Source organism: Bombus impatiens, unplaced genomic scaffold, assembly GCF_000188095.3.
Source record: "Bombus impatiens unplaced genomic scaffold, BIMP_2.2 scf_0930, whole genome shotgun sequence".
Classification (NCBI taxonomy): Eukaryota; Metazoa; Arthropoda; class Insecta; order Hymenoptera; family Apidae; genus Bombus; species Bombus impatiens.
Genome location: NT_177349.1, coordinates 433,405 through 451,716, shown reverse-complemented (window position 1 = coordinate 451,716; position 18,312 = coordinate 433,405). Strand labels below are relative to the sequence as shown.

General features: G+C 40.8%; 1 protein-coding gene across 1 annotated transcript in view; it reads left to right on the top strand.

The window, feature by feature from the left end:
- The window catches only part of LOC100741037 (homeobox protein homothorax), a 523,620-nt gene that overhangs the window by 484,795 nt on the left and 20,513 nt on the right, over positions 1-18,312 (top strand). The window contains exon 13 of the mRNA XM_024370767.2: positions 8,704-8,762. Coding sequence (XP_024226535.1) covers positions 8,704-8,762 — 59 coding nt within the window. The remainder of the gene's footprint in view (positions 1-8,703; positions 8,763-18,312) is intronic.

Below are 18,312 nucleotides of genomic sequence, written 5' to 3'. Positions count from 1 at the left end.
CTCGTTGCGCGCTCATAGCCGGCCGGCACAGCGCCGCGACCCCCACAACCCCCTCGAGCCACCAGAAATTCGGCCCGCGCATTTTTTCCTTCCCATCTTTTACGCCACCGTTCCCTCACTTTTTGTTTCACTATTTTTATTTTTCACTTTATTTCTTTTATGCGTTGCTTGTTTTTACTGTTTTCGCGGGAAGTAGATTAATATCACATTTCTCATTCACGTTGATAACTAGCAACTAATAATATTAGTGAATTAATAAATGACAAATTGTAGGTTAAAAATTTCTATTACCGATTTTAGTATTTCAGGCACTTAAGAGGGTAAATTATATCGTAGAACTAATAGGTACAATTTTCCTTGTTTTAATATTAAACTTGCTGTTGTTAGGGAGAAAATTGGTTAATATTAATAATTGTCATCTGTGACTTTTAAATGTGCAAAAGGCTCAGGTCTTGTTTCATTAAGTTCCTTATGTAGCTTCTTGCGAAGCAACCCTAAATCTCAATAATCGATTCCGTGTTACCAAACCTGTCTTTTCATTTTTAAAATGATAACATTTCGAAAATGATTCGTCGCTTAATGGTTTGTCTAATTATTTGGTTTATCATCTACCTTCAGGAAACTTATATTTAAGAATCTATACAAGTTGCTCGAGTAACATCAACATGAAGAAAATAGTAAAAAGGAACCTGTTCTTCTGGTATGCATATAAAATCCTCAGTCCACACGTTACAAATATTGCTTTGCAAAATTACCAGAGTTTCGTACACGTAGCTATAATTTATCTACGAAATAGCACAAAACTACTCGTCAGAAAGTAGCGAGTCACATGAGTATCAACGGCATATCGAACGTGTATCCACAGCTTAAACACCAACGAGCAAGGCGAAAAGCAGCGTGGATCGATTCCGTTTAGCTCGCACAGAGGGAGGCGAGTTTTTCAATATCCGTGGGCGTGAGTATCGGCCGCTAAACAGATCATAAAGTATTGATAAAATCGGGGATGGCGCGGCAGGCGCTTGGATACAAATTTTCGATGTGGCCACGCGGGCCAACCCCTAAATTCGGCGGAGGCACGGGGGCGGCACTGCCGCGATTTTAGCCGCAACACCGCCAGGAAACCCGATTACACGCTGGAAGGATGCTCACGGTCTACAATGCTCATTGAATTTGTCGAACGGGAATTATGTATCGCGAGTGCTGTCCGAATGGGGAACAGAGAAAAGGCGAGAGTCAAAGGGTGTGGGTTAGAAAACGAGGATTCGGGGTCCCGGCGGCGCGAACCGATCGCTCGAATGCATCACAATGAAATCGCGATCGCGATCGAAAAAGAGCCAACAAGAGATGCGACGAGGAGAAAAAGGGATAGGCGGTAGGGAATGAGAGAAAGAGATACGGAAAAAAGAGGATTGGAAGAAGAAGAGCGTCGAAAGAGCGAGAAGAAAAGAAGGTCGGAGGAGGTGGAGGCAGAGAGGTATGGCGCGCGAATCGAGCGCGCATTATATTCGGATAAAATGATTTTATCGATCGTAAATGCAGCGGTTGGCATCGCCGGCTTATGAGCGTCTGGATTTACAACCATCGGCTTGGTATGTCCTCCGTGCTAGGCTCGCACGCTCCTTCCTTCTCGCCGGTGCAACAAAATTGTCCTGAAAGGCATGCGATTCCAATGGCCGCATAAAAATTCGACGTGGAAGAGCCTGCTTTATGACTCTATCGCTCGCAACGCTTGGATGTTGGCGGCTCGACGATCTTTTCACCGTCACCTCCGTTTTTCTTTCTCGTTGGCGTTTTGTGACCCTAGGCTTCGAGTTTTTCTGCAAAGTACTAAGCTTTTGCAATCGGATTTAATCGATGTGTCAATGCAATCTTTAGTTGATTTATTATGTTTTGAAAATACTTTATCAAGGAATATGAAACTTCGTATTAATGAAATGCCTGACTATGTGTTCACTAGATACAGAACTATAGATATAGGTATAGATAGAGATACTATGAAGATTATAGATAAATTCTCCAAAAATAAATCATATTGAGGTTACAAATCTTATAGTAGATGTGAGTTATACAGAAATTAGATTAGTAGACTGTACCTGCATTAATCGTTTAATTTCTGAATGGTCGAAAGTATTAAGGAAATCTTCAGAAAATGGAGTTCTCTAATCAATTAATCTTCTAAGTAGCACATATAATAATATTTCTATAAAGCTTAAGAATATTCTTATTTTCGCAAGTTCTAATAACTTCCTTAAAAATAACTACGAAGAATTGAGTCTCAACCAATCGTAATCTGTAGAAACATGAAAAACATATACGAGATTTGTATCTATCGAACCACTCGAAGGAACGGTTCTTCGGGAAATCAACGGGAAGCTTCCGCGGTGCTCGATAGGCGATTCGATTCATTCTCTAATGGGCAATGATCACGGGGACGGCTGTTCGAGCCTCGCTAATGCGAAAGCTCGCCGTTCGCGTCGCATTAGTCCGCGGTTCTCTGTACAGCAGCGAAATTGATTACCAATACCAGCTCGTTCGCTGGCTGGCCTGACTATCGCGCGTTCTCGTGTCCGTGCAGTAATGATGTTTTGATGCGAGGACCCCAGTGCACCGCCGCGTATCGACTGCAGTTAACTAATGGAAGCTCTCCGATAATTGCGAGCGCCGCCGGAGAGTAAATGTTGCCAGCGCGACAGTAATCATCGTTACCACCGCTGTTCTACCACATCGCGAAACGAATTCGACCGCCGTTGAGAAACTCTCGATAGTACGGGTTTGTTTGATGAGATGAAAGTCGGGAAATTTTTCAACCGGATAATATTGGTTCTTACGACTAAAATAGAAAACATGTACGAGGTAAATGAGAAGTATAAAGCACGAACTATAAAGAACGCTTACGATAGCTTCTGCTTTTTACTGTTATTTAATATAAATTATTTAGATTCGATACATTTTTTTGGAAAATTGTTTAGTAATTTTTTTATTGATGTGTAAACTTCAAAATTGGATGATATATCTTTCTTTCTAATTGTGAAACGAATATGACAAATGTTCCAAGACTTTCGAGTGTTGTATATGAAGAAGAATGTCACGCAGGGAGAAATACAACACTTTGTACGTATATTTATACGTTATTCCAGAAAAATTTCTTTCATATCAGAAAGAAGCCGAATAAATTAATAATAAAGCAGGAAACATATTTTGTTTGTGAAAGTAAAGTCTGCTTGAATACATTCTCTGCGAAGGTTTTCCGCATTCTGAGCATTCGCTTCTAGAAGATTATTCATCCAAGAAGGGAAGTTACTTCATTTCCGCAATTCGCTTTGATGACGGTGCCGTTTCTTGCCGAAAGTCGACGCGCAAATGGCCGACGATTCGCTCGATACTCACGACGACGGTAGATGCCCGTGAAACCGTACGAATCGAATCCACGCGGCGTATAAGCAAATTCGAGCATTATTCATGTATGCGTTTGGAGCGTACTAAATTTCGTCACGGCGCTGGAAGGTCATGCGGGAGACACCCTCTCGTAACTCTGGCTTTTATATCTTTTTCCATGGCAGAACCGTGTCATATGTTCTTACCTCTCTCCCTACTCGTATAAAAACGTAACGATGAACTTAAGCCTCACCATCGAGCATCAGCGATTCGTCAATTGACTTCAAACGATGTCGGATTATGCACTTTTTAGAGGTTGATTACTTAGTAAAATTATTTTACATTTAAGATGATCAATATAAATTGCGAACGTTTATGCAAATTTATATTTTCATGGGCATATTAAAAAAGAGAAACATAGAAGAATAGAAATTTGTTGAATTTCCTATTGTACTTTACTGTTTTACTAGTACTTGTGTGTACTAATGAGTACTTTAATAAGTAGAGTATTACAATATTATAATGAACACGCTATTCTATACATTTTTATAACATTTTCCTGTAGATATATAAAGATTCTCATAATGGTAAAAGATTGCAATTTACGAATTTATTATTTCATTTCAACCCCCTTTGCACTTCTTTAATTCATGTTTCCGGTGTAGATACCTAAATTCTTTCTACTTTCAAAACACTCGCATTATACTCATGGAAATACTTAGTAATTCCATTCCATTCGAATATAAATAATATTTATTCAAGTATAAGAATTTAATTCTCCCATCAATTCGAATTTCCAGAAAAACTAAAACCATCCCTCGGATATACTCGATTGAGGAGGGTTCGTTAAACGCATTTATTAAAGCGTCTTCGACGCGTAGAAAGACAGAGAGAGGGCACGGTGTTCCATGAAAAATTCAAATTCGTTTCCGGAACGATGACGAGGCGGCGAGAGCCGGGCTCTTTTCACCCCTCGCGTGACGGGGGTTTGTTTCACGCCGCGAAACCGAGATGCCCCCCACCTCATCCCTTCGGCTTCATAATCAAAACTGCATTAAAATCCTGAAAGCGGCGACGAGGGCGCGGTGAAAAGTGTTTTGTCATCCCACGGGGGTTGGCACGACGCAATATGCCTCTCCCTTTGCCGCGTCGCGAGCCGAACACGGCGTGAATCCTGCGCGTCGTAAACCGATAATTTTACCGGGCCATTACGATCGTCCACGATAACAAACCCGTAAAAAGTGCATCACCGCTCGCGATGCTTTCCCGCGAAAATACTAGCGAAACCGTTTTAATCGCGCTCGCTTTTTTCTCGCGCCTCCTCGATCGCGATAATAATCGTAAAAACTAATTTCCTATCTGTCGATCAACGGCACGATGATGCCCTCTGATGTGTCTGGAGGTGCTGGAATTTATTGGAATAAATGGAATGGTTTATTTTATTGTAGATTTTTAGTGTCTATCGTAAAATTTTGTTAAACGTCTTAGTTAGCAGTTATCAAGCCGTAAACTAGATCAGCCCTTAATTGGAAGCTCCTGTAACTGTAGAATAAAGAAGTTGTTGAAGGCGAATCAATTTTCAAGTTTTAGTTGGTTGTTTGTAATAAAATTTGAGGTTAGAAAAAATTCAAACAATAAAGAATCCATAAATAAAGAACTTCTAAAAAAGAAAATTAGAGGTCCGAATAACGAACACAGTTAAAGAAGAACTTTCAGTAATATTTATTTAACCATAGCCTATAGAATTCTATAAAAAGATAGACTTCACTCGTACTATCCTGAAACATCAGACGCTTAACTAAAACTCCACTATTTTCGTGAAAACAAGAGATCTAAGCTGACCAACGAAGAGTTAACGGACAATTCGCGAAACCAACCCCGCGATGAGGCCGCCGGAGGGTCGAGGGATGACAGTACCGTTTGCCAGCCGCTACCTCAACTGTAAAATTTCATCCTGTCCGTTCTATGTGCGGTGAGCTTAAGTTTTCCGGTGGCGAAGATATTTTTACCGGTTTCCAACCCCCTCCCACACATTGAAGAACGAAAGAAAGAAAGAGAGGGAAAAGGTTGGGCAGTTGCCACTGCTTCCGTCCCTTTTCTAACTCTCTCTCTTCTCCGCCTCTGTTCTTCTTTGACTAGGGGCTGTGCGCCATTGTTCGGGCGATATTTCAGCCACGGGGATGGTTGCCAGGAGGGTGACGCGGGGGTTGGCGGCAGTAGTCAGCTGGCTGTGACACGCTGCCTACGCCGCCAAAGGGGAACCAGAGGCGTTTAGGAGTATTTGGGGGCTGGAAAGGGGCCCTCGGTTTATACAAGCAGGGATACTCTTTCATCCAACGATAGCCGAGGCCTTGACTTTGTGGGTAGTCGGTGTTACGATCCTCCCGCGCGTTTACACACCCGCTGCTCTCCGTTCCAAGTACGCTATACTGTGCTCTATCGACGATCTGTGTTTCGTGTCCACTTGTCGTTTGTTTTAAGGGGGTGTCAACCCTATCATTTCTTTCTTTAGTACTTGTGAAGGAACTCGGAGGAAGATTAAATAGTCACAGTAGTACGCGATATATTCGCTATTAAAATCGATCTAGATTTCTCTTATCTTGAAAGCTTTCATGGCGTTTCGCGCATTGTCATTTACTCTAAAGTGTCAGGTTTTGATTTTTCTTAGCAGTTTGTTTCAAGAATCTTTTACTTCTTTAAAGAATTTCTTTTTTGTAGTAAAGTATGCAATGTGCGGACCTGTTCTATTTAATAGTATCCACGCGTATACCACCGACACTCGTCCAACCGCGCAGCTCTCCAATTCCTTCTAATTGAACCGGAAATCTCCGTTGTTGACTTACGCGCGAGTTTCGTGCCGGTCGGACCGGCCACTCGCAACTGGCTGAGCTGCGTCGAGCGTTAGAGTTTAATAATTATTATTCATAAGACTCCGGACAGGGAGCCGGCCAGGCGTGAGACCGAACAAGAAAGATGCGACGCGAAACAAGAGGGGCTGCAGCTGCCACCGCGTTCCTCCTCTCTTGCTCATCCCTCTTCTCGCCCATCGGAACCATGGTTTTCCACGATGAGAGAGGGAGGAGGGGTGTGCTCCCGAGTCAGTCGAGCAGAAACCCAATCACTTCCGGCGTCTGCGCCCATTAGGGCGCCGCGACGCTGACGTCGGCTGACGTACGCCCTTTCGCCTGTCTTCCTTTCTCCGTCGCACCCTCCCTCTCTTTCTCGTTTCCCTCTTCGTGGCCTGCAGCAACCTCCCTCTCAGGTTGGACCTCTACCAAACTCGAAATAGACCGCAGATCTATTGTTTGGAAAGCGCTCGCATGGAAGCTCCTTCACCGTGGCTAATGACGTATCGAGGATCCCGGGAGTTCTCTCTTCTTGTCGGCCCCGGCTGCTCCGTCTTCCGCCGACAACACACCGCCTCCTTTTTCTTCGTTGTTAGCCAGATAATAGGTCGCGAAGCGATGGAGAGGAGAATATACTCCTCTAGGATGTTTTTCGAAAAATTTAGTCATGATTTACACAAATGATCCTGAGAGAACACTGTTTTACGAAGTGTTTTGGACAATTGATGGATGTTATTGTTAATTAAATCGTGGAAAGGAATTAAACTGTGTCACTTTTTTGGCGAGGTATCTTGCGATACGTTCGTCATACGTCATAATGAGGGAAATGGTAATACGCGAGATATCTCGTTCATAGATATGGGTAAAAATCTAATCCACTTCCGATTTTTTACTATGAAGATCTATAATTTTTAACGAATGATAAAAACAAGAGAATCGTGATGAATTGACCTAGATTAATCTAATTAACTGTCTTGCAGTTTGCAATGAACAATTGTATCCACCTGTAATTTTCATTATTCTATACGAGAAACTTATTACTCTATGTTCTCCCACTACTTTCTTCTCTAAAAGTACACAAGAATTATAAAAGGACGGTAGAAGCGAAAAAATTATGATCATTGGAATTGGAACAGTTCGATACAAAAGATTTGCATTTTAAAGATTTGTACAAATTTTAAGTTTTGTCTTTTTCTGCAATCAGAAGTTACATCCATTTGTCAGTCTTTTTATACAAGCTATTTGTTGGTCTGTATTTCCAAAAAAAAACTTTACTTTCTGAAAAAGAAAACAAGAATTTCGTACAGAAGATAGATATAGGGCGAAATGTGATCGATGGAACGAGGACAGTTCGATTCCGGTCATTGCGGCGCGCACCTGTAGTTCTCTTTCGGGCGTGCATTTCGCTTGGCCACTTCGTCAAATTAACATACACGATTCGGCCGGAAATTACGTCCGACAATTACCGACCTTACGCCGATGAAATATCGACGGTAACCGCCCCGGCCGACCAAATTGAGATGAACGATACATCGACGTACGTATGCGCGTTCTGACCGAGCTTTCGACCTTATCACGCCGATCGCCTAATGCCCGCTGCCCATGATCCACTGATCTACATAATGAGTCATGAATACGTCTGGCTACCTGACTGTTATCGTTATCTCTGATTACCGGAATAGATTTCTTGCCAAGGACGCTGCTACGGGGAGATCCGTAAGCAGCTAAATGACCGACGTTAGACGCTGATTGGTGGCATTACCGATTTATTTGAGGCTATTTTTCTTCAGCAAGCTAATGTATAGTTCGCATTTAACGTGGTAGATAAATTGACAAATGTTCTTAGATCTTGTTTGGAAATGTAGAAATGGGTTTCGAGGTTATAAAAATGAAATTATTTGAAACTGTTGATTTTCTTGTCGGAGTTAACGAAAATGGAAAAAGTTGATCATATTTCTGATCTATATTTTGCTACTGAAATTAAGAACTTTTACAGAAAGTAGAATTGTTCGGTTCCCTTCTGAGTTCCCTCCCTCATACGTATATCGAAGGGATAATTAAAATAGACATTCTTTCCTGTATGACGAGACTTGCACTCAGCTGTTTCTATAAATGTTTCTTCATTAAATATATATTTAACTTCTATGATATTTCATAGTCAACGCCATATCTAATGGTATTGATTCAACAAAAATACGATACATCTCTAATAATATTTATAAATCTCATCTGCATCTTGACCTGCAATTTTTCAATGTGTATTACAAATATAATTATAAAATTATAAATATAAATCATAATGTTTTCATATTTTCCATGATATGATTTTATAGCAATAAATAACTAACACAAAATTTACATAACCACTAAGGAAGCCTTAAGACAACTGATTAAATAGAAGAAGAAATATCTTTAAATAGAATTATCGAATATCTAAAGATTCTACATTCCATTTCTAATTGGTACATTTCTTTTGTTACAGGTTCATCAATGCGAGGCGTAGAATCGTCCAGCCCATGATCGACCAGAGCAATCGAGCCGGTAAGACGAGCCCAATTCTGTCAACAGACCCTTACACACATACATACAAGACCGAAGATGCGTATAATTTCATGTCACCTGTGCCGGGTATGCATCACGGATACGTTTATCCGGCTTATCACGAGGGTTACACTCCTGGTCCTTATCGCTTGACGTAGATCGATGTGTTGTAACGAAGGAAACCTAGTTACAAGGGCTCGTCGAATTCGATATCTCTTATTAACCTAAGATCGTTCCATTAGAATCATTGTTTTACCTATTATGTTGTTTAACGTAGATGTTATAATTTCATAAAGTAATGTTGCTCTTTATTATATGATTTATAATATTCTTTAATCTCTGTATCACAACAAATGATTATATTATATGCAATATTTTATTTCTTCTTCTAGCATAATTTCTTAGAGTACTTTTAAGAAAAATATGATCTATTGATTATTAGAAAAATCTTTTTAGTTAAATAGTTAATCAATTATACTCCCTTTTTCTATAATTAGATATCTTTGTTAACACATTTTTATTATTTCAAGCTGACAGTTATTTGACATATGATTAGATTTATGATTAGATTGATGTATTTTTTTTACATATAACATCGATTCTAGATATTCATGAGGAACTGTATTTGAGAACTGACAATCACGTTGCCCGTTAATTCATCTCTCCTTTCATAATTTGGCGAAGAATTGACCGCGACGTGTTGTCCGTGCGATTTATGTATTTTTCGGCTGCTCGGAAGTATTCGCGTTTCCAAGCACTTTGATCATTTATCAATAAACGAACAATTTGAACTGTATTAACCGGTAGCTCGTTTTGTTTCTTTGGCGGAAGGCAATTATCCCTCGTGACTCGATTATCGTCGATCGTAATCGTGTACTTCGTCCGACCTCTCTATTTTCTGTCTCGTTAACGTTCCGACTTCGAATTCGATCCCTGTACTTTGTCATTTTTCCCCTGCAGAAACGAATTCAATCTTAATCGAGTTGATACACATCACAAAACACGAATTCTCTTCCTTAATTTTGCTTTGCGAAATTCTTAATTTTTTGTTTAAGTAGCATTTCTTTGACCTAGAAATTTAATAATCAAGAATTTATTATTCGAAAGAAAAATGTTACAGGAAATTAGACAACACGATGAAAGTATAGGAGAATAATTTATTTTAGAAAATTTAGTTAGCAAGTATATAATATTTGGCGCAGAGTTTCTTTTAAAATAAATATTTAATATCCAGGCATTCGGTATTTAAAGTACCAAATGAAGGAAGTTCGTTGCGAAAATGTTTAAGAAAATTTAATTTTTATATTTCAGGAAATTTAAAGTTACATATTTTCTTACTTCTATATACTTTATTTTATACTTTATTTTATTTGTTTTCCACTATAATATTGTACTTTATTACAATTCTACCAATACTAAAATCCTGAAATATATATAAGTCCTGATTCTTATCTCTAATAAGGAAAGAGAAAAGTAGAAAAGAAAAGAAAATTCTACTCGTATTGTAAATATAGAGGGTTAATAGCGTATTCGAAAATTTCCCTTGATACTCAAGCAGCGGGAAAGAGCAGCGAAACACGATAGGAGGGAGAAAGAAAAACAAGGAACCTCCGGTTTCCGGGCCGTGTAATCTGTAAAGACGTCGCGTTTACGAGGAGGGAATCACTTCGTTTGCAGTAAAAGGCGACAACAACGGTTACCTAGCCCGATATTGGGGATCGTGGAAGTAGCGTCGCTCTCTTCGTTCTGTGGACCTCTCCTCTAGGGGTTCAAGGGTTCGCCTAGTGATTCGGATGATGGCGGAGAGGGCTGTTTCGTGAGGGCCCTGGTCGGGCAAAAGGTGGATAACGTTTCGGATAACGTTCGGATAACGGCGGGATAATTGGTAGCGGTGATCAGACCGGGTTTTACGAGCAGTCAACATGCCTCTCACCCCTCGACTCAATCCCGAACCGCGTCTTTTTCGACCTTCCTCTCGTTACGTTTCTTTGTTTCGTCGTAGATGAGCTAACCTGCCGGCGATCGGGGTTGTTTCTCTCGGTTAAACGCTCGAAACGAGAGAGAATGCTCGATACAGCGAGTATTTTTACGACTGACTCGCTCATAAACACTCACTGAGTTACGGGTTGTTTGCTCCAGCCCCGAGTTTGCCTTCTCGGAAGCTTTCTCCTGTGTTTCGCAAGTGAGTTAGTTTGCTTGGATAGCATTACGAAATCATTGGATTGTAGTTAAGATAGAAAAATCTGTTCGCGACAAAATATAACGAAAACGATTCTTTTTGTACCTATATTTCATACCATAAGCTTATCGAGCTTCTAGTATTTTTTTTGTAAAAGAATCATTGATATCTTTACGAAATTCTAAATTCTAATTCTTATTACATTATTATTTCTGGAACTAAATTATTAATTAATATTTATTCAACTTATCCGCTCCTAAATTAAGAATGTTATTGGTAAAACATTTTATTATCTACTTTGAATGAAAAAGTCACTGTCGCCGTCAACAAATTCTAGAAAGCATCACACGATTTCATTCAAATCCAATATATTTCTCTCAAAATCAAAAGCCACGTCCGTTTATCGAGTCCTACTCTCCTAACTTGGGAATATCGTTGGCCAGCTAGGAGCATGTTACGCTAGCAAATCGCGATAGTTAGAGAGCGAGCATGCGTGCACCGTCAGGGTAATTCCAGTTCGAGAAAGAGCGGTGGTAGAGGGAACTAACGAGCCGAAATGTCGCAGTCCGTATCAAGAGTAAAGTGGAAACCCATGTACGGTTAGATTGTCATCCCGAGTCAATCCTGATCACGGGCCACTTCGCAACCCCTTTTCCTTTGCGTGTACCAACGTTTCTCTCAGTCTCTTCCCAAAGAGCTTTGCCTCTCGAATTGAAATTGATGTCGTTACACGTGAATTTTGCGGACCATTCGACCAAACACAGAGACCAGGAAATATTTCTAAAGGTGGGCGAAGCTTCGACTCTTTTCTTGTGAAAGAAATATTCGCAAGATCACGTGCAATTCGCCCTCGTTCTCATCCATTTTTCCGATTCCTCCGGGATTCGATCCTGGCATCGTTCGTTCTCCCTCTTGGCTTCTAGACGATCAGCAGTCCATTAAACCTTAATAGCCGAAGCATTAGGCCCCTGGGCAGATTTTGCTCCAACGGAAGCGAGATGAATGTGTCTTTCAAATGCTGCTGATCCCCCGTGGATCGTCCAACTTTCGAGCCTTCGTCGGTTTTCAACCTTGGTCGCTGGCTGAGACGTTTTATTTCCAAACCCCGAATCGAAAATTGTCTCTGCAATTTGCGTGGACGCTCTTCACTGTTCATTAATTATTTCCGGATCGAGATGGCTTTGAGATACGATTTGTATTGTTCGCTTTAGTTAACAGCCGTAATCCATATTTCTTTTTCTGATTGATATATCAAAAACACTGATCATATCTCTATATGATTTACATTTTATATATTAATTCATTTTACGGATTACGGATTTAATAGTGTGGATTTATGTAAAATCTGTGTTTACAGGTAATAAGATGATTTTAATGCCTGTTTTCTTTCGTTTACTGTCTACTTACTGTACTGTTTCGTACTACTTACGTATTCTACTTCGTTTCTCTTTACGCTGTACACATAACAGGATGGATTTATATTACATTTGTAATACGTATTTGCAGATAATAAGATGGTTTTAATGCTTGTGTTTTTCCTTCTTATTCGTCACTATAAATTAGTAGCTACTTTTCAACTGTTCGAAAGAACCGCTGCTCTGGTGCCCATTTGTCTCCCACGTTCTTTTATCAGGGACTATTACATCCGTCGCGGTAAAAGAATACTCGGAGCTGAGGGATGAACGTCGAGCTCGTTCGAATTATATTAGGCCAGATCGCTAATTCAGAACACGTTTCACGGCGACATGGCTGCAACATCTCCCCGGATGAGACGAGAGAAAGGTCTCGAAAGAGGTAGACTGTTAGCATCCTCCGCGTCGTCGCGCTTCTTCGTGTCGAGCTAATGACGCGCGTCGACTCGATCATCAATCATACTTTCATTACGCGAATCGCAGCTGCTCCGCATTGACTTCGCGTGGCCCGCGGCCCATTGTTATTATTCCCAGCTTCCATCCTCGTCGCGCAAACATTCTCGTTTCCTGGCTATGGCCACGTTCTTGCCCCGCGATAACGATGGAACCGGCGCAATCAGTGATTTCATGCTTCGCTTCTGCCTCGATAACGATTCATTGCAACGTGTGAATCCAGAGGAATAAAGCTGATGATGAAGATCGCGCGCGGTTCTTGTTCTAGTTTGCAGTTGCAAGAGAACGTGTTTGGTTTGGTTGGAGGACTGATGATAATAAGGATGATTGGAGGATGCTTGTCGTGGCTGGCGATGGTTGGTTAAGATATTGATGAGCGGATACGATTTGTCGGTTTTACTGAGAACCGAGTTTGTATCGGGGTAATGGCGTTTTTCTTGGGCGTTTATGAAGACTCGGAGCATTCTGTGGTGAAAGTTAAACACTAGGTTGACAGATATGAATGGCTAGGAAATCGGTTATCCGCTTCAGTTAACCTGTTAGCCGGATTGTTCTTTAATTAGAAATTGCTGGACTTATGGAGTTACAAGTTAGCAAACTAATCTTATTTAGATTGGTTTTAATCCTTGTAAAAGACGATCCATCTCAAGAAATTGTTATGTCCAAGGGATGGGCTACCGAGTGATAAATTAAATTCTTCTCTGGTTAACAGGTTATTTATAGCTCTATTATTACACCTGCATATTTCACATAATTATGATATAATACATACATAGTAAATGGAATACATACAACAGAACACAATAGGATACATACATAATGAATAGAACAAATGTCATGTATGACAAAGTATATCAATCAAAGTAATCCTTCGAGTAAATAATTCAAATCTGCTTATGGCGATTTTAAACTTCCTCCGATTGGAACCTTATTTCCCATCGCTAAACACAGCAGAAAAAGGCAATTTTCCAAGTAACAGGCTCTCATGCCCTTATACTCATTCGAGCAAGGAAATCCCCAACGCGTGTCTCTTTGATCGCAAGGAGGGTACAATATAAACCTAATAGAATCCGGATTCGGGGAGACACGGAGGCAGCTTGTACGTCGTAAAACGATGCGTCGTGGCTTTATACTTTATAGTTCGAGTGGCTGTTCGTCCGTGTATCGTGCTCACCATCGAATGGGGAAGGATTTAAAAGGGATCGCGGTTTTACGGCTGGTATTAGGAGGGCGGTAGCGTTAAAACCGCACGAATGCCTTTACTGCCATAGCAGGCGTGCGTGAGCACGGCTAATTTTACACTAATTTCGAGCTACAGACTGGATCCGGACCATATCGCCGATGAACTCAGCCTGGACCATTTAATAACCTTAAGATCACAGTAGAAATGAATGGTTTGCTGATTTCTTACACTAAGTGCCTTTTAGCTTTTTTGCAAGATTCTATTTCTTCCGTTGATGATGCTTGGAACGTACGATTTTCTGATGAATAAAGGGGAAATTGGACGTTTTATTCTTTCTATAAAGTGGATAGTTATTTAGTTTTGTAGCTACGAAAGGTTTTAAAGTTTAAGTATCCTATTATTTAGACCGAATTGTTGGGGTTGTAGGGGAAATTTCCTCTTTATTAGTTGTTGATAATAGGAACATCTCTTCTGATATTCCTATAATGAAGGTGTAGTACACTGACATTTAATGTCAGTTTCATCGAAGACAAATGTAGTTATAGTTTAGTTGATATATTGTATATATATATGTGTGTAAAGATTGAAAATCGGATGGAGTTATAACTAATTGTAAGCGATGTTCTCGCTCGCTAAGGAACTTGTGTTTAACAGCGCGCCATTCAGTGGTTGCTCTGTCAATAATTCTGGTTGCCTTCTCGCTTCTTAGAATCCATCCAATTTGTACGCGGAACAATGTAAAATTTCTGCGTATCGACGTCGCTTTATGATCCAGGGGAGCCGCGTGTTTTTGGAACGCGGCCGCCAATTCCTATTAGTGAATTCTACGTTGCGAGCATCGTTCAAAAACAGAGAGACCTCCGCCTCTGCTCCCTGCGCACTTCCTCCTAAAATATTACATTACACTTTCAAATCGGATGGTCAGTGTGTAAATTGAATTCGATTACGGGCCGTTACGGAATCAAAGCTCCACAATCTGCTGATTGGAACGTGTGTCGGCGAAACGCGTGAAAACACCACCGATCATTCGTAATAAACTACCAACGTTTTCAAAAATCTGACGGCTATAGAAATGAGCGTGCAACGGTAACGAGATGTGTAAACCAGCGTTCTTGCTCCTCTTAAAATATTCCATCAACGCTACAATATATTTACGGTTAGTAATAGCTAAAACAAAGTAAATGAAATTGTAATAACTCATAGTATTTTATAATTGCGTAGTAAAAAATCTCAAATCCAATCCACTGGTGATTGATAAATTTAGAATAAATCTCACATACGTGATCTAGGATCTTGTGGAAATAAATATCAAGCAACTTAGTTTCACGAGTGTTTCGCCAGATCACCTGAGATTTGCAACCCTTAATCACGAAACAATCGAATACACAAACCTTGCAACTCTTTATACCTACAAACCTACACATTACGTTCGTAAATTGTTCAATTTGTTAAATACGTATTCTTTTGTTATTAACTTTTCGCATCATAATTTACTTCATTCGTACTATCACAATTCACAAAAAGAATTTCGCGAGACAAAAATTTCCTAAAATTTCCCTTGGTTTACTTCTAAGGAATTTGAAACTCAGTTCGATCATCTCTTCCTCGTTGAATGAAACGTTTATCGTTTTATAGGCACGAATAACTACTATGTTTCATAGTAGAATGTTTCTCGTGCGTTCTTTTACCTTTAGCCCAATAACCTGACGTCCCGACGCCAACGCGCGAACGACGCGCAAGCAACGTAGCCAGAATCGTGGTCCCTTCGCGTGCTCGTGAAACGACGCAGTAAAAACGTAACAGCGGCCCCGAAGTACCGTAAAGCTGTGACCGTACGGTGCATTTCGTAACGATGCCGCGATAAAAGGCGTCGGCCAAGCTCGCGCGAACCTTCCAACGGTTGTTTCCCTTCGTTCCCGCTGTTGAACAAGCTGTTTCTGATAGCACGAAGTCGGTCGAATGTTTTTCATCACCTACCTACGATTGGAATTCCAAGATTGGAGTTTTATGGTGACGATGATTAATTGCACTCTTTGCAAACTAGGGTGCTACTAATCGAAAGAGAAAATTTCTTTCTCCTTTGGGTATTTCAAAGCTTTTAGCGCAAGCCTTGATTAAAAGAACAACCTGTTTCAGATTAGAATCTTGATAACTTGCAAGTTCTATGCTCTTAAATCTTTCAATGGAAGCGTTTGTAAAAAGAAGGTAATATATGGAAGATTAGAATTTTGATAACTGACAAAGTCTTTATTTTCAAAATTTTCAGTGTAATTACTGGCTAAAAGAGCAGCATAGGGCTAAAAGAGCAGCATAGGGCTAAAAGCATGGTAATTAAGGGACTTTAGACGTGAGCATTTGCTAAAAGAACAACGCTGTCTGAAATTTTGGTCACTCAAAAAATGTTTGTGTCGAAAATTGTAGCTTCCAATATAAGCGTTTACTAAAGGGGCTAATTTCGAGAACCACGACGCTTCTAGAACTCTAGAATTCTTCTAGAATTGTATTCTCAACAATTAAGAAATTTTTTATTTTCAAAGCTCTAAATAAAAAACATTAGACGAAACAACAATGTTCCCACAGCTAGAATCTTGGTAACTTGGATTGTCATTTCCAAAGGTTTTGATATCAAAAGGACGAAATTCTCAGTAATTCCAAGGATCTGCGTTCTCTAGTACCAGGAGAATCTCGATTTCCGGCCAGTCGTTCCCGACAAGCGCGATTTATCGCGAATCGCCTGCCACCGCAGTCCCAATAAACATGGCCGAACCCGCGTTCGATTTTACGAGACGCATTCGATTTACGCGTACCGAGAAACGATGGCCAAGAAAAGGGCAAAGGAATCAGCGACTAGCCGTGACGACTCAGTCGAAGATATCTTAATTGCCGGGTTTGCTTATTATTCTCAGCATTCGGTAGCCAAGGGTCAGCGCGAGAATATGGGAGTTCAGAGCCATAGATCACGGGGAAAGGTCGGCTTCGTGTCGACTGTCTTCCGTCTTTGTTCCACCAACCGTTCCAACCGAACGATTCCGCTCTTTCGTTTTTTCCACGACGTCTTTAGCTTCCTCTCTACGCTCACTTTCACAGAAGCTCGATTGTCGTTTACGATCGCCTGTTCGTTTTCCCATGCTGTCAGAGATCGAGAAGCGAACGTCCGTGACCGTCGACTGTTAATAGCCGATGTCCCTTCCAGGTTCGACACCGCAGCGCATCCGGCGATTAGTGTTTAATTGGCCGGCTTGTTTTTAATTCGACTGGTCGCATGCGTGCGACGTAATCGCGTTACGGCCTGATCCTAATCGGATAGGGTTGGTGCGGACGCTTTGGGTGGTTGATCGCTGGCTGGAGCGTGGTAGGATGTTTTTTGTTCGTGTAAGATTCAAACGTTAGATATGTGAAAGTAATATTAATGTATGATCTTTCTAATCTCCTGAGGGATGTACGTATATATGTACGTATGTGTAATATCCTTTTAATTGCTTGATACTATTGCGAGACAGAAACTTTATGGTCACATTTCAGGGTGATAGCTTTGTAATATGATTTCACGAATTAGCAGAAGAATAACAAATTCTTTCCTTTTTACAATTAGTATAAACTAAAAATGAATGAATGATGATTAAATGAAAATTAGTGTTCCAAATTTTAAGATCACAAATCAAAATACAAATTAGAGAAGACATTTCTGTTATTGCACATAAATGCAGGATCCGTGGCGTAAAAAATTATTTCAATTCTGATAGGAAAAAATTGAAACACATACACAGACAATTACTCGATGTGACTTCGTTTGTTATATACCAAGTTTACACCTTCTTCAAAGTCCAGCGAAAATTCAAAGAATATCAGTTGGATCTATCCACTGCATCAACCCCATTTCCTTACCTTCAGCCCCTAGAGCCGAACGATCGAAACGCCTTAACGAAACTCGTACGATCAAAGATCCTGCGTAGTTCATCGAATATTCGGATCGGTCCGCGAGAGCAGCCCCTTGCGAATCAGCTCGCGGACCATTCGTCACGCACTCGCTGAGAGGTCTCGGTTGATAACACACCCCCTGTCCCCGTCCTCTTATCGTTCCCTATTGCACGCGGAACGCTATCTGACCGATGTTGGAAAGAGAGAAGGTCCCTCGAAGCGGAGTCCAGTTTAGTCCGCCGCGCGCGTTCACTACATCCACTCCATCTCACTTGGCCGGCATCCCCTTCGGCCCGTCGCAACCCCCTCGGTCTCCTGGCACATTCGATTCCCCTTTTCTCGTCGTTCTTCCCGGCCTATCCTTCGTTCTCTCTCCTCTACTCGCCCGGCCAGCGGATCGGCTGG